Source organism: Anguilla anguilla, chromosome 11, assembly GCF_013347855.1.
Source record: "Anguilla anguilla isolate fAngAng1 chromosome 11, fAngAng1.pri, whole genome shotgun sequence".
In the NCBI taxonomy this organism is placed as follows: domain Eukaryota; kingdom Metazoa; phylum Chordata; class Actinopteri; order Anguilliformes; family Anguillidae; genus Anguilla; species Anguilla anguilla.
In genome coordinates this window covers 12,839,452-12,859,563 of record NC_049211.1, presented here as the reverse complement: position 1 = coordinate 12,859,563, position 20,112 = coordinate 12,839,452, and the positions used below count along the sequence as shown (strand labels likewise).

General features: G+C 43.5%; 1 protein-coding gene across 2 annotated transcripts in view; it reads right to left on the bottom strand.

Moving 5' to 3' along the window:
* The window catches only part of LOC118207238 (immunoglobulin superfamily member 21-like), a 176,686-nt gene that overhangs the window by 14,294 nt on the left and 142,280 nt on the right, over positions 1-20,112 (bottom strand). For both annotated transcript variants that reach the window (XM_035380607.1, XM_035380608.1), the window contains exons 5-6: positions 11,212-11,327; positions 3,335-3,818 (exon numbers count right to left, since the gene is read on the bottom strand). In XM_035380607.1, the coding sequence (XP_035236498.1) occupies positions 3,335-3,818; positions 11,212-11,327 (600 nt within the window). The remainder of the gene's footprint in view (positions 1-3,334; positions 3,819-11,211; positions 11,328-20,112) is intronic.

The following is a 20,112-nucleotide window of genomic DNA, read 5'->3' as shown; positions in this document are numbered from 1 at the left end:
ATGGACCAATGGAAAACTAGTTTAAGCTAAAAGTTACTCGCATATGTTTAAAATAACCCCTTTTAGCTGGGTGTATTCAATATAATTGAAAAGTTTAGCTTTTTAAATGCATTAGCTGCAAAAAAGCCAGTGATCTCCTTTGTATATGTATTACCTCAGGTGGTTAATACATGAAAGTTATCACTATTGTAAAATACATATTTAAAAAATATATTCCCTGGGAACATTAAATGAGCAGTGCACCCAAATTAATCCCTAACAGAAGCAAGGATTCTGCAAACACTCTCTTGAATTTACACAACTTCGTGCTTATGATCAATGGCATTTTTAACCAGCAACAATAAAACCTGTCATTAATATTAGAGTATTGTCACACAGAAAAACTATATTTCTGCATTATTGGTTCACCCACTTGTATAGATAGAGGTGCTAAAGCATTAAAATGCATTTAAAAAACAAATCTATTCCGATACTCTTACAATCACAGTTGTAAGAGAAAACTCTATTTAAGCTGAAGGCAATAAACATGCCAAACTAAGACTAGGAATGACCTTCCAAATCGATCTATTCCAAAACATGGGAGCATTCTGAATACCTGTCCTTAACACACAAGAATTGCCTTAAATGTACACCTGTAAAAATTGTATGGATTACTGACAATTTTATAAGAAATGCTTACACTAAGTAAAATTCACATCAAACTAATTTAAAGGGTTAAAATATCTAAAGATTCACATACTGACCCAGGTCTAATAATGAAAACAAGTAAAAATACTAGCATCAAAGATATGCCAAAATATCTATAAAGATATATTGTGTTTGAGTTGAAATGGAAGATTAATAATCATATAAATACTACTGTTTGCACAGTTTGGAGAAATGCACTGAAAAGCATCTTCCAAAAAGAATTAGGAAACGTAAATGTGATGCTTGATGTAATACAATGCACATGTCTGACCTAAATGAAGGTTTGATGTTCCTGCTCAGAATAAATGCATGCAGGAACACTGTCCTGAGATAGTGATGCTAAAGAAGTACAGCTCGGTAATGTCTTTTCTCAGCCAGAATGGCCCACACCAGCTGATGTGGAAAGGGGGCATTATGCCAGCTAAGCTGAGGATGATTAGGGGGCTGGACTGAGAGAGGCAGGGTGGGAATTTAGCCAGAGCATTAGGCCTTTGCAGGGCCATGAGATCTGTAATTACCACAGTGAGTTAGTACCTCGGTTTAACATCTCGTCTGAGAGATGGCTCCTCCTGCCGAACAGTGTCCCCCTCAATGTGACACAGGGACACTGCTTTTCTGCTTTGTCCTGAGAGAAGACTACACCCCCGCTGGCCTACCAAGCTTCCGCCATCACACAGGGAGAAGTCACAGGATGGAATGACTGCAGAGTTTTAGCTTGCTTTGGGGAGGGTAATTATTTTAACCTTGGATTAATTTCATTTACCTCATGACGGTCCCTGCTATCACATTTTGTTTTGTCTGGCGGTCCGCAGCTCCACTTGTGTGAACCCCTGTCATTCTTTCCACGAGGGGTCGCGGCTGACCCACGCTACATTTTTTAAACAATTTACATTTAAATGAGCTTCCACTAAAATGCCATGCACGTTTGCGGTTTGTTTGGAAAGCACAAGTCTTATCGGGGTGCTCTGCATTTCAAGGCAGAAAAAAATGGAAAAAAAGAAGAACAGTCTGCTTTTCTGAAGAGCGCGGCTAATGACAAATTAGCAAGCTCTGTCGGAGCGATACAGTCTCAAAGAGACAGCAAGGGAGTTTTCAGGTCCAGCGACAAATCAGGCTGGCTGCAATACAAAACAGCATCTCACCTCCATTCAGCTAATCCTGCACTCTGGGCTCAACAGCATGCTAATTTATTTGCCGTTTGCCTTTGTTGTATACTTCCCCATCTCTACCTGTACGAAAGCACATGACAAAACAAAGCTAAACTCGGTGAGCCCGCAAGGCGGCTCCATGACAGTCTGACAAATTGCCTTGTCTGTTATGCCTGTATGCTGGTGCTCTCATCAGGGACAACCTGGGTGCAGACAGACGGAACACTTTCTCCAGGATTCAATCAAAACCACAAAGTCATCGTAAGAGCAAGAGCTACTCCATTTTTAAAAATCCATATCGCCAGAGTGATCTGGTACTGTACCAAAAAAAAAAAAACCCTCTTACTCTTAAAAAAGATCGGAGGGTTTGACAGGATCCAGGGGTTCGCTTCACTGTATTCACCAGCAGGATTCATCTGGGAGGATTGGAACCTGAATGTAATCGTCCTTAAATCTGAGTGAATTGCAAGTGTTTCTATTTTGGACCTTAAAAATTTTGGTTTGAAACATTGTAATTAAAAAGTTGGTTGATATTTTTTTTACGAAATAGGGTTGAGTAAATAATAATTCCTTTTTTAAAGTATTTATTTTATTATTTCCTCTGATCTACCAGACAATATGACATCCATCTCAGCAGGGGAACCATTTCCCAGGATCCCATGAGGCTAACAGTTTAACATCATTTGCCCTCACAAACTCTCAATTTACCCATCATCCTTAGCGTCTCAGACACTACTGCTGCCCTTTCAAATGTTATGTGATAAAACTACAGACTGCTAAAATCTCTCAGACATAGCACAGTGCTTTGTCTGTGTTGCAAAAATATATTTAATGGCATATTTAATTACTACACACGCCACACAAAGGTTATGTGGTTATGGAATTAGGAAAGAGGCACAGAAATGAATGGGTCTGACTGCTTCCGAGTGTTTCTGCTTCGCGTCAAAAGAGGGCAACAGTAAGCCCTTCACCCGAAACGATAATTACTATGCACTCTTTTCATTTCAGCTGCTTAATTCAGGTTGACTTTTCCAATAACTTGTCCGAGTTAACTTGCTCTATGAATTGTGCAATTTGCATTCCATCCCGAACCCTGCTCATTGGCAACAATGATTACGCATCACACACAATCAATGTTGTACTGAGTATCTGTCAAGTATTGGCAAGAGGCGTGGCTTTATTATCCCAGGCCATGGGGCGGGGGGGGGGGGGGGGGGGGGGGGGGGGCACTGCCAGCAGAACTCCTGACAAGTTGTCAATGGGACTGAGGTGGGGGAGACAAGTTTTGGGAGGAGGTTTAGGGATGGGGGTGGAGACAACAATGCACAATAAATTTGGATCTTCCAGTGAGAGGGGCATCGCTGCACTGTGGGACAGATGGGTGCATTTGATGAAGAGGGAGGGTGTGGCTGCGTTTGACGGACAGACATGCGAGAGGACGGAGGACGTGGCCACGTTCCACTCAGAGACCCGTCAAGGGGAGAAAGACTGACACTCACCCAGCGTGACCTCGGCCTGCATGGGCATGGACAGGGCAGGGTGCTTGACCTCGCAGCTGAACAGGGCGTCGTTGTCCAGCTGGGGGTTGAGGGTCCAGGTGAGCATGGCCCGCACCTCGGACGTCCCGTTCTTCAGCGGGACCAGCGTGTTGTGGAAGTAGTAGAGCGGGTCGCTGCTCTGGACCCAGCGGGGGAACTCGCGGCTCACCACCGTCTCCGGGATGGCCTCGGTGGCGGGGCTGGGCTCCGGCCCCGGGGCGCGGCCGTGGGAGGGGCTCTCCGTGTGCAGCCGCCCCGGCTTTCCGTCCGCGTCCAGGAGGGAGAGGGACTTGCGCAGTTTGGTGTCGTCCAGGTCCCGGCTGATCAATGGCCTGGGGCCCCTGACTCCGGCGAAACCCCTGCCCTCGCCCCCGCCCCCGCCCCCGCCCTCGCTCTCGGTGTACGGTATTACTTCGATCACCTCCCCGTCCCGTTTGAAGTACACCTGAAAAACAAGGGATAAGGGGGAAGAGAGAGGAGAAAGAGAAACTGAGAGGGTGAAAACAGAAAGAAAAGAAGAGAAATGATAAAAGAGAGAGACGGAGAGTTTGAGGCAGAGACAAATATGCATCTCACATACCCTTCAGTTATTTTTCATTTAAAAATCACAGCACAATTGCGCCACAGCAGTTGGTTCTTAATCGTCTGATGCTAATTTATTCATATTTTTAGCCCACTCAAGTTTAACCCTTAGCTTGTTTACTGTATGAAAAGTCTTTGGACATTTTTTATTCAATTTTCACAGAGATCACAGCTTCATTAGGTTTCACGGTACATTAAGCTCAGCGTTTACAACTTTAATTTTCCAGAGAGCGAGCCTTGTGGATTATCCAAACATATGTGGATTCCAGACCCCCTCCAGGGGGAAAAATTCTTCTCTCCGTAAATACCGAAATGACTGTATATAAGTGGAATTTACACCCATTTCCCCTTAAGGGAATCTTGTTTCAATAATAAGAGAATCGCAGTTATGGATGCCGGGGTCGTAACACACCAGTGGTCTAATGACATCTGGAGTCGAGCAAACAGAACCCTGCAATGCTTCAGGACTGTGTGACTCAGTCTTTAACTTCCCCTTAAACTGACTGGAACAAGGAGATAATGACTAAGACAAACACAGAAGTGCACGACCCTGCTGCAGGACTTCAGTTACTGTGCCACCATGTACGCTTCATCTTGTGTTATTTTAGAGACACAGTCTGGCTTGTTAGAGGTTTGTTTAGTCTATTCTCACGAAAACACTGACCTGAATTCTATTCAACATTTCTCCTTAACTTTGATTAACAATTAAAAGGAAGATTTTCTTTCCTTCACAAAAAAACACATGATTTCACCGAACTGAGTTTTCAAAGACAGAGCTTGAAGCATTGATTGAATACGGGCTCTAGGACTGAAATCATTCTAAAGGGATGTATGAAGTCATATCGGACATTTCTTGAAGGCAGTGAGATCACCTCAGAATTGTCCAAAGCAACTGATATTTCCATTACTATTCAATTAACTTTTCAACAATCTGCATTGATTTCTTAACCTGAAAATACAAAGAAGAGATCAACAGCTAGGTGTAACTCAGGGAAGCACTACTGACCCTGTGCTACCTTGCTCTCTACTGCTCCACACTAAAACTTTGATATAAATTTTATCGATGTATAAAATAGAACAAACCTTCACAAATGATTTCTCACAGGATGTCAAGCCCACAAAAAGAATTTGATATATTAACACCATAAACAGCGCAAATCATCATTTTGTTCCCCCACTTATTACTACAGTAGACAGGAGCAGTAGCCTTGCGCTACTGTCAGTCCGCAGTCAGTGCCTGTCTGTAGGAACACAGACAGGATTTATACACGGTAGTGTCAAGCTTCTTTGCAGGTCAGTTATATAAATGTCATGGGTAGTAGGGATACCCTTCCCTGCAGCAAATCCACTCATACCTAACATGCTGGAATGAGGAGTTAAATGTAAGGACGAACATGAGGCTCGAAATCCTCTTCTGTGCCAATTTCACATAGCTGCGATGGGACACAACGATTCATCCAGAATTACCCACACTGTCTAGGAAACCTCTTTCTGTGCTCACAATGTGCTTGTTAAGCCATGCATCCTTGTGTACTAATTTTGCAGCCCTCCATGGTTTTGAATGAGAAATAATCATTAGGACATACAGTACATTAAAAGGTCACGCAAGTCACGAGAGTGGTCCTTTCATGTAGTATCTCGTTCTAACCAGAAGGTGGAGCTCTAGATCCTTTTTGATGCCTGGTCATCACCTTACACAAGGTGAATGGCACCTGGTTTGATGATGTGCCTATGTGCATTACTTAAATTCTTTAGTCTACTGCTCCCCAAGGTTAAGTGCTGTTATTTCATTCACGTGTTGAGCCTTTTCTGAAGAAGTATGGAGCCCAAGGTCAAGGTCCCATTCAAGAAATATGGATTCTCCTACGATTGTCACACATCAGTTAAAATACAATCCTCAGATACCCTTCCTAAACTAACTGATTCACTTTCTTACAAAGTCACAAGGTTACATTTCTAAAAAAATTCAAATCAATAGCTTCCTTTTTTCACGGTAGCCTACAGACCTTGGTGAAATTTAAACAAGCAGAGCTTTGCTGGTCTAATCACATTCAAGACTTTGCACAGAGTAAATGGTCTACACAAATCAGACATGCCCTCCTAAAAAATAATAATAAATAAAATACGAAAAAATGTTATTAATATTGAAAAAAACAAAACAAAATTAAAAATTCTTTGCATTTAACAGTGCATGCAGTGGCCTAGTGAAAATATATATTGTTTAAAAAGTCAGTAAGAATTTGAAAATGACCCCATAAAAAGACCAGAGAAGACCACACTCCCAGTAAATGGCAGTATCAATAATTCATAACGTTGTATATTCATACTGCTTGTTTCATGCAACTGGGCAACACTTAACCAGCCAGCAGTCCATCCTTTTTTAAAAACTTAACTTCAGCTTGCACACAACCCATCCTTTGGGAAGAAGTTTGACAGTCACGTCAGAAGCAATGAACGAGGCGGTAATTGAATATCCATTTTTGCAGGAGGGACATCATTTCCTTTTATTGGCTTTATTATCATTTGCGGCACGGCGTCTTATTGCTAATGGGTAATCACATTATTCAGGACAGGACATTCTTCCTTCTCAGACACAGAATGGACTGCTGAACCCAATTATATTTTTTTCCACCTCCTTCAAGAAATTACGCTTTTGCTAGAAATGGCTTCTGAGCAAAACCCCGTACTTTTACTGTATCAATCAGAGGTTTAGCCAGAGTGTTTCAGAGTCACATCCTCATTGGACGTTCCAAAGAGGGCGCCTGGGCCAGAATTGAAATGGCAGAAGTACAAAGTGAATTAAAAGCAAAGTGCAGTCTAACTTGCGTCAAAATGGCTGTGGTAGAAGGGGGCATTCCTGCTAATATCACTGCTGCTGCAGTTTGGAAATCAAGCCCATGTAACCTGTGAACAGAATTCACATTTTATTGATGATGTTTTTCTTCAGCCACTTACGAAACACCATGTGGTTTCCATAACACCAGGCTTTTTTCACTGTGTCTTGTTTTTGTAGAAATCTCATGATAACCTTTGTTATCTCCTCTCTAGCCTGTTTTTTCCATCTGCAGCAGAGGAGGAAGCCCCTGGCTGTCCGCTGTCTGTACTCAGCCGCTAATGTTCAGCCCTCTCACTGCTAAACCACCCGTTTCTTCAAATTGCCCATATCCTGCTGTCGAGATGGGCAACAAATAGTCCGGCCATAAACTGCGAGGGGATTTCAGTAGAATGCAGATTTAACTGCGGTCCTAGGGGTCTGCAGCTCCGCGGATTTCATCGCGGTCCTACAGGGCAGCAGTGGCCGCAGGCTATTGTGATTTCCTATCAGTCAACACCAAATTTACACCTGTGGGCCTTGGAAACAAGGTGCATGGTTTTGCGAATCAGTGACCTAAATTCAGCGCTTCAGACCTTTATATATGCTTTATATAAGACATGCACCTTCATAGTGGCACATGTATGACTGTAACTTTGCGTATCTCTAGCTGTTATGTTGTTTGCTCACCGTGTAAAAAAGCACTTTTGTGCGTCACTCTGGCTAAAAGCATCTTCCAAATGACTAAATTGGAAACGACGACACTCCAGGACTCAACCATCTGCCTTGCCAGACAGGAGGCATTCTGTGATATTCCCTGTGGTAAGGGTGGAGCGCAAACAGGACTCTGGTACATTCTCTTCCCCAGTTGGGAACAGGAGAAAGTCACAGAGCTCTGAGCCGACACCTACGTGCTCTGCGTTTGAAGATTTGAAGTCTCAATTCCCAAGGAAACATCAGCAGTTCACCCAGATGTTTGGTTCGCGATAGCACACCTCTGCAATGTCTATTTTCATATATCAATGCAGGCCAGGTAGGATATTTCTTTGGTCCCACCCCAAGACACAACATGGAAATGGGTCTCTCTCTCTCTCTGCTTTCCCTCTCTCTCTCTCTCTCTCTCGAAATGCACCAACATGTGAGTGTGTGCGCACAAATATATGCATATGCACATACATGCCCCCCCCCCCCCCCATAGGCATTATGTCAGCTGCCTCTCCTTATCACACCACATTTTGTAAGTTGGGCTCATGCAGAAATTGAGTTTGAGGAAGATAGTTCACAAGCGACTCAAAGGTCAGACAACATTGGTCAGGGGGGTTCGCGGTGAGACGTGGTCATGCTTGGCGACTGAAACCCTCCCTCCCTGGCTGAAGCTGCAGCCAACCGCACTTCCCCCTGCAGGAGCAGCTGGCTGCAGCCAGCGCTGTCATGGCCTGGAATCGATGCAGAGTACTTTGTTGCTTCTCTTTAGGATGGGAAGTAGATCAGGGCATTGCTTCTCTTTAGGATGAGAAGCAGAGCAGGGCATTGCTTCTGTTTAGGATGAGAAGCAGAATAGGGCATTGCTTCTCTTTAGGATGTGAAGCAGAGCAGGGCATTGCTTCTCTTTAGGATGTGAAGCAGAGCAGGGCATTGCTTCTCTTTAGGATGGGGAGCAGAACAGGGCATTGCTTCTCTTTAGAATGGGGAGCAGAACAGGGCATTGCTTCTCTTTAGGATGAGAAGTAGAGCAGGGCATTGCTTCTGTTTAGGATGAGAAGCAGAATAGGGCATTGCTTCTCTTTAGGATGTGAAGCAGAGCAGGGCGTTGCTTCTCTTTAGGATGCGAAGTAGATCAGGGCATTGCTTCTCTTTAGGATGAGAAGTAAAGCAGGGCATTGCTTCTCTTTAGGGTAGGAAGCAGAGCAGGGCATTGCTTCTCTTTAGGGTAGGAAGCAGAGCAGGGCATTGCTTCTCTTTAGGGTAGGAAGTGGAATACACTAACTCTCCTTCATGTCCTTACATACCCATCAGGCCTCTGAAACCTGAGACCTGTACAAGGTGCTTTCTGTCCTCAATGTGCTCCCTGTGCATGCAAACCCTTCTCTGGCTAAGCTCTGTATTCTGTACAGGAGATGCATGGTCAGCGCCTTTCAGGGTGCAATTGGGGCGCTAGCTGCCGCATCTACTGTGTGACTGCCTAGAGTCAACAAAGTTTTGATTCAAATCTTTTTTTTTAAATGCCGATTTTTGCTTGTGTTTGGATTTTATTTCTGCTGGAAACAAGTTAGCTGTTTTTTTTTGTCTCTAGTTCCAAGTAGCTAATTTTCCACTGCACCACCGTAAAACATTTGTGGTCAAATGATTTCTATCCTTTTATTTTCTTAATCTTGAAACGTATTTTTGATTTAAATCTACATTCTACATTCTACAAGCTTTGTTTTTATGCATTCACTTTACAGCACTGGCCTACTGGGGTCCTTTATCAACACTGTGTTAGTTTGGAAAAGATTTATTTTGAAGGGCCCAGATTACTTGATGATACTTTAGATGAAACAAATCGATCGCCTATTTTTTCCATCGCCTTACGGTGAGACACTATTGATCAAACGCTGCAGCAAGGTGCTCTAAGTGAAAATGGGTTTTTAACAACAATTTATAGTAAATGGCAAAATTATGAGATAGAGGCATGTCGACAATGACCATTTTCAGTGGTCACTGTCGAACAAACCAATTTTTTTTGATCACCTTCAGCATTTCGGGTCTGCAAACACACCTATTTATTCCAAACACAGCAATCAGATTGTGAAAAGGCTCCTTTTAGCAGGTGGAACTCATAGCTCTGCCCGAGAACGGGGATACATATCCCGACGCACCACGCGATGAAACGCTCTCGGCGATGGCGGTGTTCCATTACACGCAAAAAGCACTTCGGCGAAACCGCACATCTGCTTTCAGACGCGGTTACGGGCTGCGTCCCGCCGATGCCGGCGCCTCGCTGCAAGGCCTGCCGCGCTCATTACCCCGCGCGCGGGACGCTCGCCGCGAGGCGCTCAGGTGACTCGAACCCACTACCGGGCCTCGCTGACAGACGCCGGGGTTTTAGCACCCGCCTCTTTCTCAGGTTTGTGCAATAGAGAGAGAGAGAGGGAGAGAGAGAGAGAGAGGGAAGGAGGGAGGGAGAGAAAGAAAGAGAGAGAGCAAGAGAGGGAAGAAGGGAGAGAGAGAGAGAGAGAGGGAGGGAGGGAGAGAGAGAGAGAGGGAAGGAGGGAGAGAGAGAGAGGGAAGGAGGGAAGGAGAGAGAGAGAGAGAGAGAGGGAGGGAAAGCAGAGAGCTGAGCTGTAATAACTTACTGCCGCCCAGGGGGCATTCCACCTGCAGAGAGCGGGGCCGAGGTGCAGGCAGCGAGGTTCATTAAAGGCAATAAAGAACAGCGCCGGCCCCACGACCGAAAAAGGGAGATTGAACCGGGGGGAACACAAGGAGGAGAGTTTATGCAACAGTCCATTATTGCAGCGGTAATTGTAACGGGGGGGGGGGGGGGCCGCGCGATCCCAGGGTGGCGCAGTTTACTGAGAGTCAGAGAGGCAGAAACTGGCTTTCCTCCTCGGACCGGATGCTCGCTGGTTCGAGACCGGGGGTGCCGAAAGATAAAGAATTGTACCTACAGGGAAGATTAATGCGCATTAAGATACGCCCTCAGGTAATGACCCCCTGTGGGAATTAGCTGTGGGCTCTGAAGCACAAGCACTGATCCCACCCTCCTCTGAAACAAATGTGGGCGAGCAACAGAGCTACAGGGAACACTATCGCCAAAGTATTGGATGTTTTTTTTTTCCAAGATGAAAATTAAGATATGGTCAAGTGGATCGAGTAAACCAGCTATAATCATGTTGATCTGAGGCACAAATCAGTGGTGGAGTGTGTGTGTGGGCATGCGTGTGTGGGCTTGTGTGGCCATGTGTGTGTGTGTGTGTGTGTGTGTGTCTGTGCATAATGGAGGTGCCCACGCCAGATTTTTGCATATATTTTGATACACCTGCACTCTTTTATATTGGATAGCCTACGCAATTTCTCTTGGGAACAGTATGCTCATTGTGAGATGCAAGGTTCACTGTTACAGTCAAAACAGATGTGATGGAACATTTTAACATGCCTTTGGATAGTGTCACATCTGATGACAAATGCTGAATATTTACCTGCATCTTGAAGATTTTAAAACTTAAAATAAATATTAAGAAGCCTGCAGAGTGGGTATCATGTAAATACATTTTCATCACAAATTTCAAATATTGTATTGTGTTTGTGTATGGGTTTCAAACATTTTAGTTAGACAGTCACAAAAGTTTTTAAAGGACTGGAGTGTTTTACTGAAGGTTTACTGAAAATACATTACTGATTTATTTATTTTAGTATAATATAGAATGTATTATGACTTTATTTATTCATAATTCTGACTCACCACTGGAGCGGGCTTTCCTCCGGACACAATGCACATCAGCGTGAAATTCTGAGCCCGGTAGCGACTGAACGGTGCTGGAGTGTCTGCTGCAACAACTGAGATGGACAGAGGGGGCGCTGTGGAGGAAATAAAGGCAAGTCAGTCCTGAGCAGCATTATTAACATTCAGTCTTATTTGAAGGCAGTTCTGCATTCACACAGACAGATGCAAAAGAGCACTGCGAGTGATCAGAGAAAAATACATATCGCATCGTTCCTTTATTTATTAAAAAAAAAAAAAGTGCAAGGGCTTTTCAAACTGGTGCAGGAAAAAAAAGTTAAATTAGTCATGTCTCATTTAAATTTATGGGTTGCTCTAGTTTGAAGAGTTTATCTGCCTCGTACACCCTTCTTATGACTTACAGACCATTTCATCTTCAAAGAAAGCGAGAGGGATTTCGAACGGAAGGGATTTCGAAGCACATCAGCCTCCGCTTATTTGTCAGGGTGAGAAAGCCTCCCCCCCCCCCCTCCCTGACGCCCGCGTGTATCCGGAGAGGTCTCTGTGTGTAGAGACGGCCTAATGAATCGCGCAGGGATCCGCGGCGGCGTGTCTGATGGCTACGGGCAGCCAAAAGGCCTCAGCCACCGGCCCTTTGACCCGCATATTTATTTGTGGGCTCAGTAAAAATCCCTCAGCTGCCGCTGACATCATTATTGTAATCCCCCGCGTACGGTTACGACATCCTTTAATAATTCAGCTCTCCCCTCCGTTCGTTCAATCATACAACAGAACCAATTTGGCAGCGCGATATGTTTAAAATCCCCCCCCGGGGGGGCGGGTTAAAGACAAAGCGTGCGTGTCCGCACCCTCCCCGCTTCCGCACTCATCATCCCGAGCCCGGCACTACATCACCGGGGGAACGCGGAGGCGAGCGACCACTCCTCCTACGCCTCCTCCCGCCCGCGACGGTGAAAATAAGAGCACCGGACGCGCTTAAATGGCCGTGGACGGATGGGAAAAGACGAGGCTTTCTTAAGACGGCAAACGCTTTATCGTTTGCGACGCCGTGTTGGAGCATTCAAATTATGTTTCTCTTTCGCAGAAGAAACCTGTCCACACCAGAGTGCAGTGATTCTCCAAGTATAATGAGTATAATTACAGTTCTTTTATTTTATGTTTTCAGGGTTACCTCGCATAAGAGGATTGCTACCTTGATTTAACACAGTTAATAAATAAATAACATTACCCAGTGTCAGGAACTTCCATACTTTTTACAATAATTTCTTTATCGTACAAATATTAAACATGGAGATATATTTGGTACTCATACCTTGCTTAGATGGCCCAGCTTGTGTTACAGCTGGATTCAATGGTGCTGCTTCAATATAGGAATGCATTTACCACAAGTGGCAAATCATTCAAGTGTTGCACTGTTTTAGGAGCTGGTGCAAATCATGCACCGTTCCTTCGACTGGGTCACTTGTTGGAAATGAGCCCATAACAAAAGTCGTCTTGCTTGAACCTTCCATTATTAACAATAGGCACATCTCCCTACAAAATCTCAAACGCACTCTCAAATTTCTCTCTTCTCTGATGAAAACCCACAAGTTGTGGGGCATTGAACCATTATATACATTTGGAAGTTTGTGGGTGAAAAAGGAAGGAGCTGATCTGGAATCAGATGGGGTTTTTTGGCAAAAATGAACATAAATCCAGGTTTTTTCCATGTGCATCCAAATAGAGGTTCATATGTGAGTGAAATAACCACTGATCCCAGATCTATCATAGCTGACACGTGGACAGGTATTAGTTGAGCAGCCCAAAATGAAAGCTGTCACTGTGACGTACAGAAGTTTCGGTTTCTGAGATCACGTGGTTTTTAACTATCATAAATCAAGTTTCAAAATGTCATTGGGGAAGTATTATATTTCAAAAGTCTGATAAGGTGCTTCACAGCTTAGGCTGGCAGAGGGTGTGCTTTCATGTCATGTTAAATATGCATGTCTATGGTCTACACAAAAGCCGCACCGTCATTATGTTTGGCAATAAATAACGATCCAATTAGCAAAAATACACAAAAAGTCAGATAAAAACCAGAAAACAACGCATTTGATATTGTTTGCTGTCGCTGAGCTTCAAAGGAGTTCATTATGGCATACTCTCTTTGACGCCACTTTGATCATTTCCTAATTCCTCTGATGATGTTATCTTTGTAGACATGCACCGCACACTCTTGAGTGCAATCACCATTTGCATAGAATTATCTATTCTCCTGCATTCACATTTACAACCTGTAGAACAGAAACAAAATACTTTCATTAGTAATACTGTAATATCCACTGGGTATGTGAACCAATAACATTATGGTGTGGGCACGTGAGTGCTTGCTACATCACACACTGGGTTGTGGGATTAAACGGGTATTGGAATTGAAAAAATAAAGGACACAGGTATGAAGACATTATGGCTTTGAGTCGAATCCTTTCTTAGACACTAACAGAGTGACAATACAATTCCATTCTACAGTTCCCATCTTATGGCAGCTAGACAGATCTACAGATTTACTTGTCATACATTTATAATGAGGATTGAAACGAAAGGTGAGGCTATAACATGATATTTGTTTACATTTCGTCATTTTGTACACAGTTTCATATTTGTGGCACTTACTAATGTAAGGCACAATGATAAATCCTGAGGTAACAAGTAACTGACTGACTGAATGGTAGACTGAATGCATGATTCCGTGAGAGGGAAATCAGAGAAATCTGCTTATTCTTCTGTATAATGTTTATCTCCACATTTATTTTGCATCCAGACAAACAAGTACGGTGAAATGACAGAGACATTTTAATTTCTGTTCCTGTAAATTGCTTATTGATGAGGTCAGGTACAGCATGAACATACAGTAGCCTATACATTCCATGGTGTTGGATTAGCTGTCAGAACGGAAACAAACGGAATCTTCCATAACCGCACACTGTGACTGAGAAATACATTTAATGACACATCGGCGTTTTCATGAAGTCATTGACTGGAACATTACATGCCACTCATTTTGATGAATGAAGATATTGATGAGTTTTTGCAGCGCCAATGGTTAGTGCAGTCTCATTAACCAAAGACCTGAATCATAACAACATACTGGGGCTTTGCTATTAATACTGTGCTCTTATTATATATAAAAGCTTTATTAGGGATGTTAATCATTCCCATTGGAAACACAGTGAGCCTACGTGTTAGTGGGGAGACAGCATACTAAGACTCGGAGAAATGACAGTTAACTGAAGCAAAATATTCTTGTCTGATTTGCAACTATAAAACAGTCTGCAAATCAGACTGACCCATATCCTAACAAATTTGTCTCTTAAAACAAATTTTATATAATCACGCCACTTTCACTAAAGTTTCTGATTTTCAGTGGGGGAAGACTGGTAACAACTCCAAAAACAGGGAGTTATCAGTCTAATGATGCCTATTCAGTCTGGATGGCTCATCCTGTTAGGGCACCGTAGTGCCCCACGGTCTGGTATTGAATCTTCACTGTGCCGGTGCTAAATGTGGCCAGCAGCCTCACAGTGCAATGCAGTTGGCTCCAGTGTCACCCAGGGATTGGATGGTATCAGTCTGCCTGGAAGACAGCACCTGAGCGCAAACCAGTGACCCCTGCTGGTCGATCCATCACTCAGCCCGCTGAGCTGTACACAAAGTGCCTTCCTCTGATTCGTGTCTGTGCGAGCGTGTCTTGTGAACTGTGCTGCGATAAGAAGCAGCAGCTGACATTACTTGCTTTGGAGGAGGTTCTGGAAATGAGCGCAAAAAAAAAAAAAGATTGCCCATTCCAAATTGCAGAAGAAGCTTTAAAAAATGAGAAAACACATTAAAATAATTGTCTCCAGCATAAAGGGGCTTTGATTAACCAGCCACAGCAGGATCAATACAACTCCATGAGGAGGTGGAAGAGGCCATCTCCACTGCAAATCGTGCCAGAATAAGAATAAATAAAAACTTTCTAAACTTCGAAAGGACTGGAAGTTGTGAATGTAATTGTGCAGTCATTAACTACTTCATAATCCCTTGCATTCTTTTGAGAGTGATGTTTACAAAGGAGAAACGGGGTTGGTGTTTGTGGCCTTCATTTGGAAAATCACAGAGTTCACAGTGTTTAAGCCCCGATGAAATATTTTTGTTAATTATTATAAACCTGACTGGCCACATCTGTAAAGAGTTCTGCAAATACAAAATTGTATCCTTTAATCCTCTTTAGAATAGAGACCGTCCATTGTTTGAAATGCGATAGCGTATTTATCATCCACTTTAGTTTAATTGGAATTTCTAGGTGTTGGTGCCTACATCTTTTGTTCAGTATTCTGTTTTCACAGTGATTCATCCTCCCCTGCTCCACAGACGACTAATTGTTAGCAACCTTGGCTCTCACCCAGCTCATAACAGTATTTCTCATTCTTACAAAAACTATTATTCTAGTCTCAAATGAATCTGATTGCTTTAATATTAGTTTCCATCCAGCACTTGGTATTGTGTGTGTAGGCACAATAGAATTCAGTCTCTAGGGGTGAAACTACTGTTTGTACTCATTGTTACTCATGCACCCTGGACATGTAGGTATATCAATGCCCACCATATTAATGTTAACTAATGTAGCATACATATCCACAGTTCCATCGTAGCTGAAAGTCACAAATACCCATCAGGTACACACAATATAAGTCGCACATGCAAATCATTGGAGGTTAGTTTGTTTCTAAACCAAAAAACTAAAAAAAATAAAAATAAAAAGTAACCAAAAAAAGACAGATATAAAAACTAGAATGCTGTATCTATTAATGCCTCTTTTCCTGGAGCCAATGATAACCTCAGCAATTATGTTTTATGAAGCAGATGATCATTAACTTGACGTGTGATATGATAAAGTATTGCTTTTTCAATTATGAATTGTTCTCCCGATCACAGCCAGCAGCCTGGGGAAAGGGGGAGGGGGGTGGGTTCAATGAATTAAACACTCAAATAAATTGAGCATTCAGGAAAAAAAAAAACTGAATGAAAAATCAGTCATTTTTAAGTGGCAGTCTGATAACATGATATAAATTTCAACAGAAAACATCACATCAAAAAATGTGACAAAAATTAGCTTTAATATAAACGTCATGGGCGGTTTGTCTTCATTTGTCACTGAAAGTAAGGTTATAAGTAGTCATTGCTTTTTGACCAGGTGGATGTATTGATGTGCGAGTGCATGTGTGTGTGTGTGTGTGTGTGTGTGTGTAGGAGAATGAATTTTATCGAATGAGAATTCCATAAAAAGATAACATGGTGTGTTAAAGTTCCCTTACTGACCCACTGAGCACACTGAAAGACCCATTCCCTGCCCATCTGTGGCACCGAGCGACTCATCTCAATTTAAGATCCAGGCTGCGCCAGCCCGTTCAGCCTGGCAGTGAGCGCAGCCTTACAGTGGTGTCCAGAGTGAGAAACACAGACTCCTTCATCTAATCCATCAGCGCCTCATATGCTTAGGGGAGGGGGAGAGAAAAAAAAATAGAAGAAAAAAGAAAGAGATGCATTTCACCCATTAATGTTGAGTCCTTCATCCACCTCGCCAAGCAATTCACACCAATACCCGTCGTCTGGTCCCACGGTACTGCAGCTTCAAGCATCATTACCCTGCTGACTTTAAAAATAACTGCAAATGGGATTTTCAAATGTCTGAGAAGCAGGACCTCATTTAACAGGGATGCAGAAAGACGGATGCCGCAGCACTCTTAATAAATGCATCTGCTGTTTGGGAAACACCACAGAGTTGCAGAAAGCAGCAAAAACTTCTTTGTTTTCCCAGACAATGCAACCTCATCTTCGGCAACCGGCTCCCACACAGTATGTCCTTAACCTGTCCTTTAACTGGTCTGGGAGAGAGATCCAAATTAGGCTATGCAACTGGGATCCCACTGCTTTTCTGGGAAAGTCATTTACTGATAACTTAATGAAATATTCAAATATTCAAATCTTCACTTTTTAATTTTAAGGCAATTTCACATCTGTTCCTTCTTTATTATGGGGTTGGGAGGGGACGGGTTACCAGAAAGAAAATGCTGCTACTAATGAAAGTTTTTCCCATTTTTTCCAAATCAAGTTTTTTGGCTCAGGATAAAATTTCACATTAGGAAAAAAGAGCATACACTTGGATTCAATGTTCTGGGGACAAACATTGAGAGGAAAGAAAACTGTTCAGAAAATGTTGAGGACAAATATTGATTGAACCAGGGGGATATTTGTGATCTTCAAGGTGCAAAGTGGTTTATGGAGAAGCAGGAACATCTTCAATGACTTCCAAAAATACAAGTAAAAGTCCCAAAATTCTGATGTTCCTTCAGTTTTATTTTCAAACTACTTCACCAAGTTTTTTTGTCTTTTTAAAAAGTAGAATAAAGGATAGCAGCAAAACTACTGTGGCAAAGAGAGAGAGAATGGCACTGTTGATTCATGAACCACAAAAAAAAAAGAAAAAAAAATCTCCATTGTGTTATATGGGTAAACAGAACACATTGTGTGTTATATGGGCAAACAGAAAACATTCTGTGTTATATGGGCAAACAGAAAACAGTATAGAGCAGATCGGAAAATATAATTTCAGCGCTAAGGTAATGAAGCCCCCCCCCCCCCCCCCCCCCCCCCCCCCCCCCCCCCACAAGCCCAGCTTTTAGACAAAACAAAATGCAATGAGACAGCTATTGAAAATTGCTTCGGGGCAGAAGCGGAATGAAATTTAGTAGCCGGGATACGGTGTGTGTATGTTTACCTGAGCATGCTGTGCACATACGAACTCGTATAGCTTCGCTGATATACAGCGTATGGAAAATAGTCGCCGTCAGGCCTGACACTATTGTTTTAGTGTGCGGTCCTGCAGCTCTCCGGGACTTTGTCAGCAGCTGTGGCAGCACATCTGGGAGGCTTTTGTGACTATATCCTGCCTCTATGTATAAATCCGTCACAGCCGTGACCATTCACTTCCCTGCCTGCGCTCCATTATCAAATTCACCGTGTGTATTGTCTTTCTCCTCTGAATTTTTCACTCTCTTCTAAGAATCTCAATAGCAAATCTCAAAGGCTACCTCTTCGACTGTCGGCAGAACGAACCCCCCCCCCCCCTTTCCCAATGGAAAGATAGCTTTTTAAACTTAAGCTCCCATCAAATTCTCTCCATGCTGCTGGCGTAAGATACGGGCCGCGGAACACAGCACGGGGCGGGACGGCGCGGTTTATTCCATCTCCTCGCGCATTAAGGCGTAAAACTGAGCCGCCGCCGCCGCCACCGCCACCGCCACCGCCGCCGCCGCTTTTAAGGCGGCGAGCGGGGAATTAAAAAAGGATTTTGTGGAAGTGAGGAGGTAAAAATAGAAAGAGAGAAAAAAAAACCTGTAGCCCCTAATCCCGAGTGGGGGAGGGACGACGACGGGAAGAGTGACAGATGGGTGCCTGCTGCCCGACGTAGGTTCAGTAACACCGTGACTGGCACCCTCACCCTTTAAATGTGGCACTTATCCTCCAGGGGGTCCCGGTACAATCTGCTACAGTTTGGCCTCCCCCCCCCTTCCTGCATGGGTGACTGGGTAATTTACAGAACTGGTGCATGCCAGCATGCATATGGCTCCCTAGAGCAGAGGCGTCACAGACAAATTAGCTGATCGGTGAAGCTGAGAGGAAGGATGCATGGACATTTTTTACGGCCCCTAATTTACTGTCCAAGAGAAAATGGGACCATAAAGTTATAGGAGACCAGAGAGAGCCGAGCAAGACTGCAGAGAATCCATCACTTCACTGAACCCTCTTAGCTATCAATGCGGAAACACAACCACCCCCCCGCACCCCCCCCCCCTCCCCCCACTCCCCACAAAAAAGCTGGTTGTTCCTAACTGATGCAACAAAAAAAGATAAAGGAAGGATAGGTGAGCTTGCCGATAGGGAAACATTGTTTAGGACATTTGTGGGTGAGAAAAAGTCTTTAAATAAGAGGAAGGAAAAGTGGCATTCCACTAAAAATGGGCTTGGGCAGACTTGCTAATTACGGTGGGGGCTGTCCTGTATTAATTGTGGATGAGATATGCACAATAAAATACCCTTTTGATTGACATAGAAACTACCAAGCCAAGGCAGGAGGAAACATGTGTTCCTGTAGCACTTCCATGTCACACATGTACCGCCATCCAGCACTCGTATCGTTATCTTGATGTTGTAGCTCGCTGTCTTGCCTCTTAGTTTACTCGCTGACCTAGCCTATACTTACTGTGTGAACTGGACTTTATGTTTTCATGGCTATGAATAACTGTTACATAATGATTATTTTACCTTATCGGACCTGTGTTCTGTAGTTGTTGCAATGATCTTCGGTGTGCACTTACTGTATGTCGCTTTGGATAAAAGCAGCAAGCCAACTCCGTGTCACTTTTTATCCGCTTGGCAAACTTAAGCTGACTCCACCGAGAAAAAGGAATTCCAAGGTTAGCTGTAGTTCTTGAACAAGCCCTGTCGGGGAATATACGAGTCTCCCCATATGGTAGTGGCGGGTGGGGGTGGGGGGGTGGGGGGGGTCTTGCTCCCTGTCTAAATTTAAAACAAAAAATGTTTTAAAAAAGAATAAAATAATTAAAAACAAATAATTTGCTCATCCAGTGGACAGACCAATAGCATGCCCTGGTTTACCAAACTTAGGAGCAAGAGTGGTAGAAGCCATTCCATTGGGTGGTCCTTAAAAAACCATACAATCTCTTCAATCCAATTTCTCACTTTTCTGTGATGTCAGAGCAAGATGAGAAAAAGTTTTGATTTGACATGGTGTGCTATGCCCTCCCTACCAAGTTCCTACTCATACAATGCAATAGCCTCAGTTACTGGAGCTATCTTGGG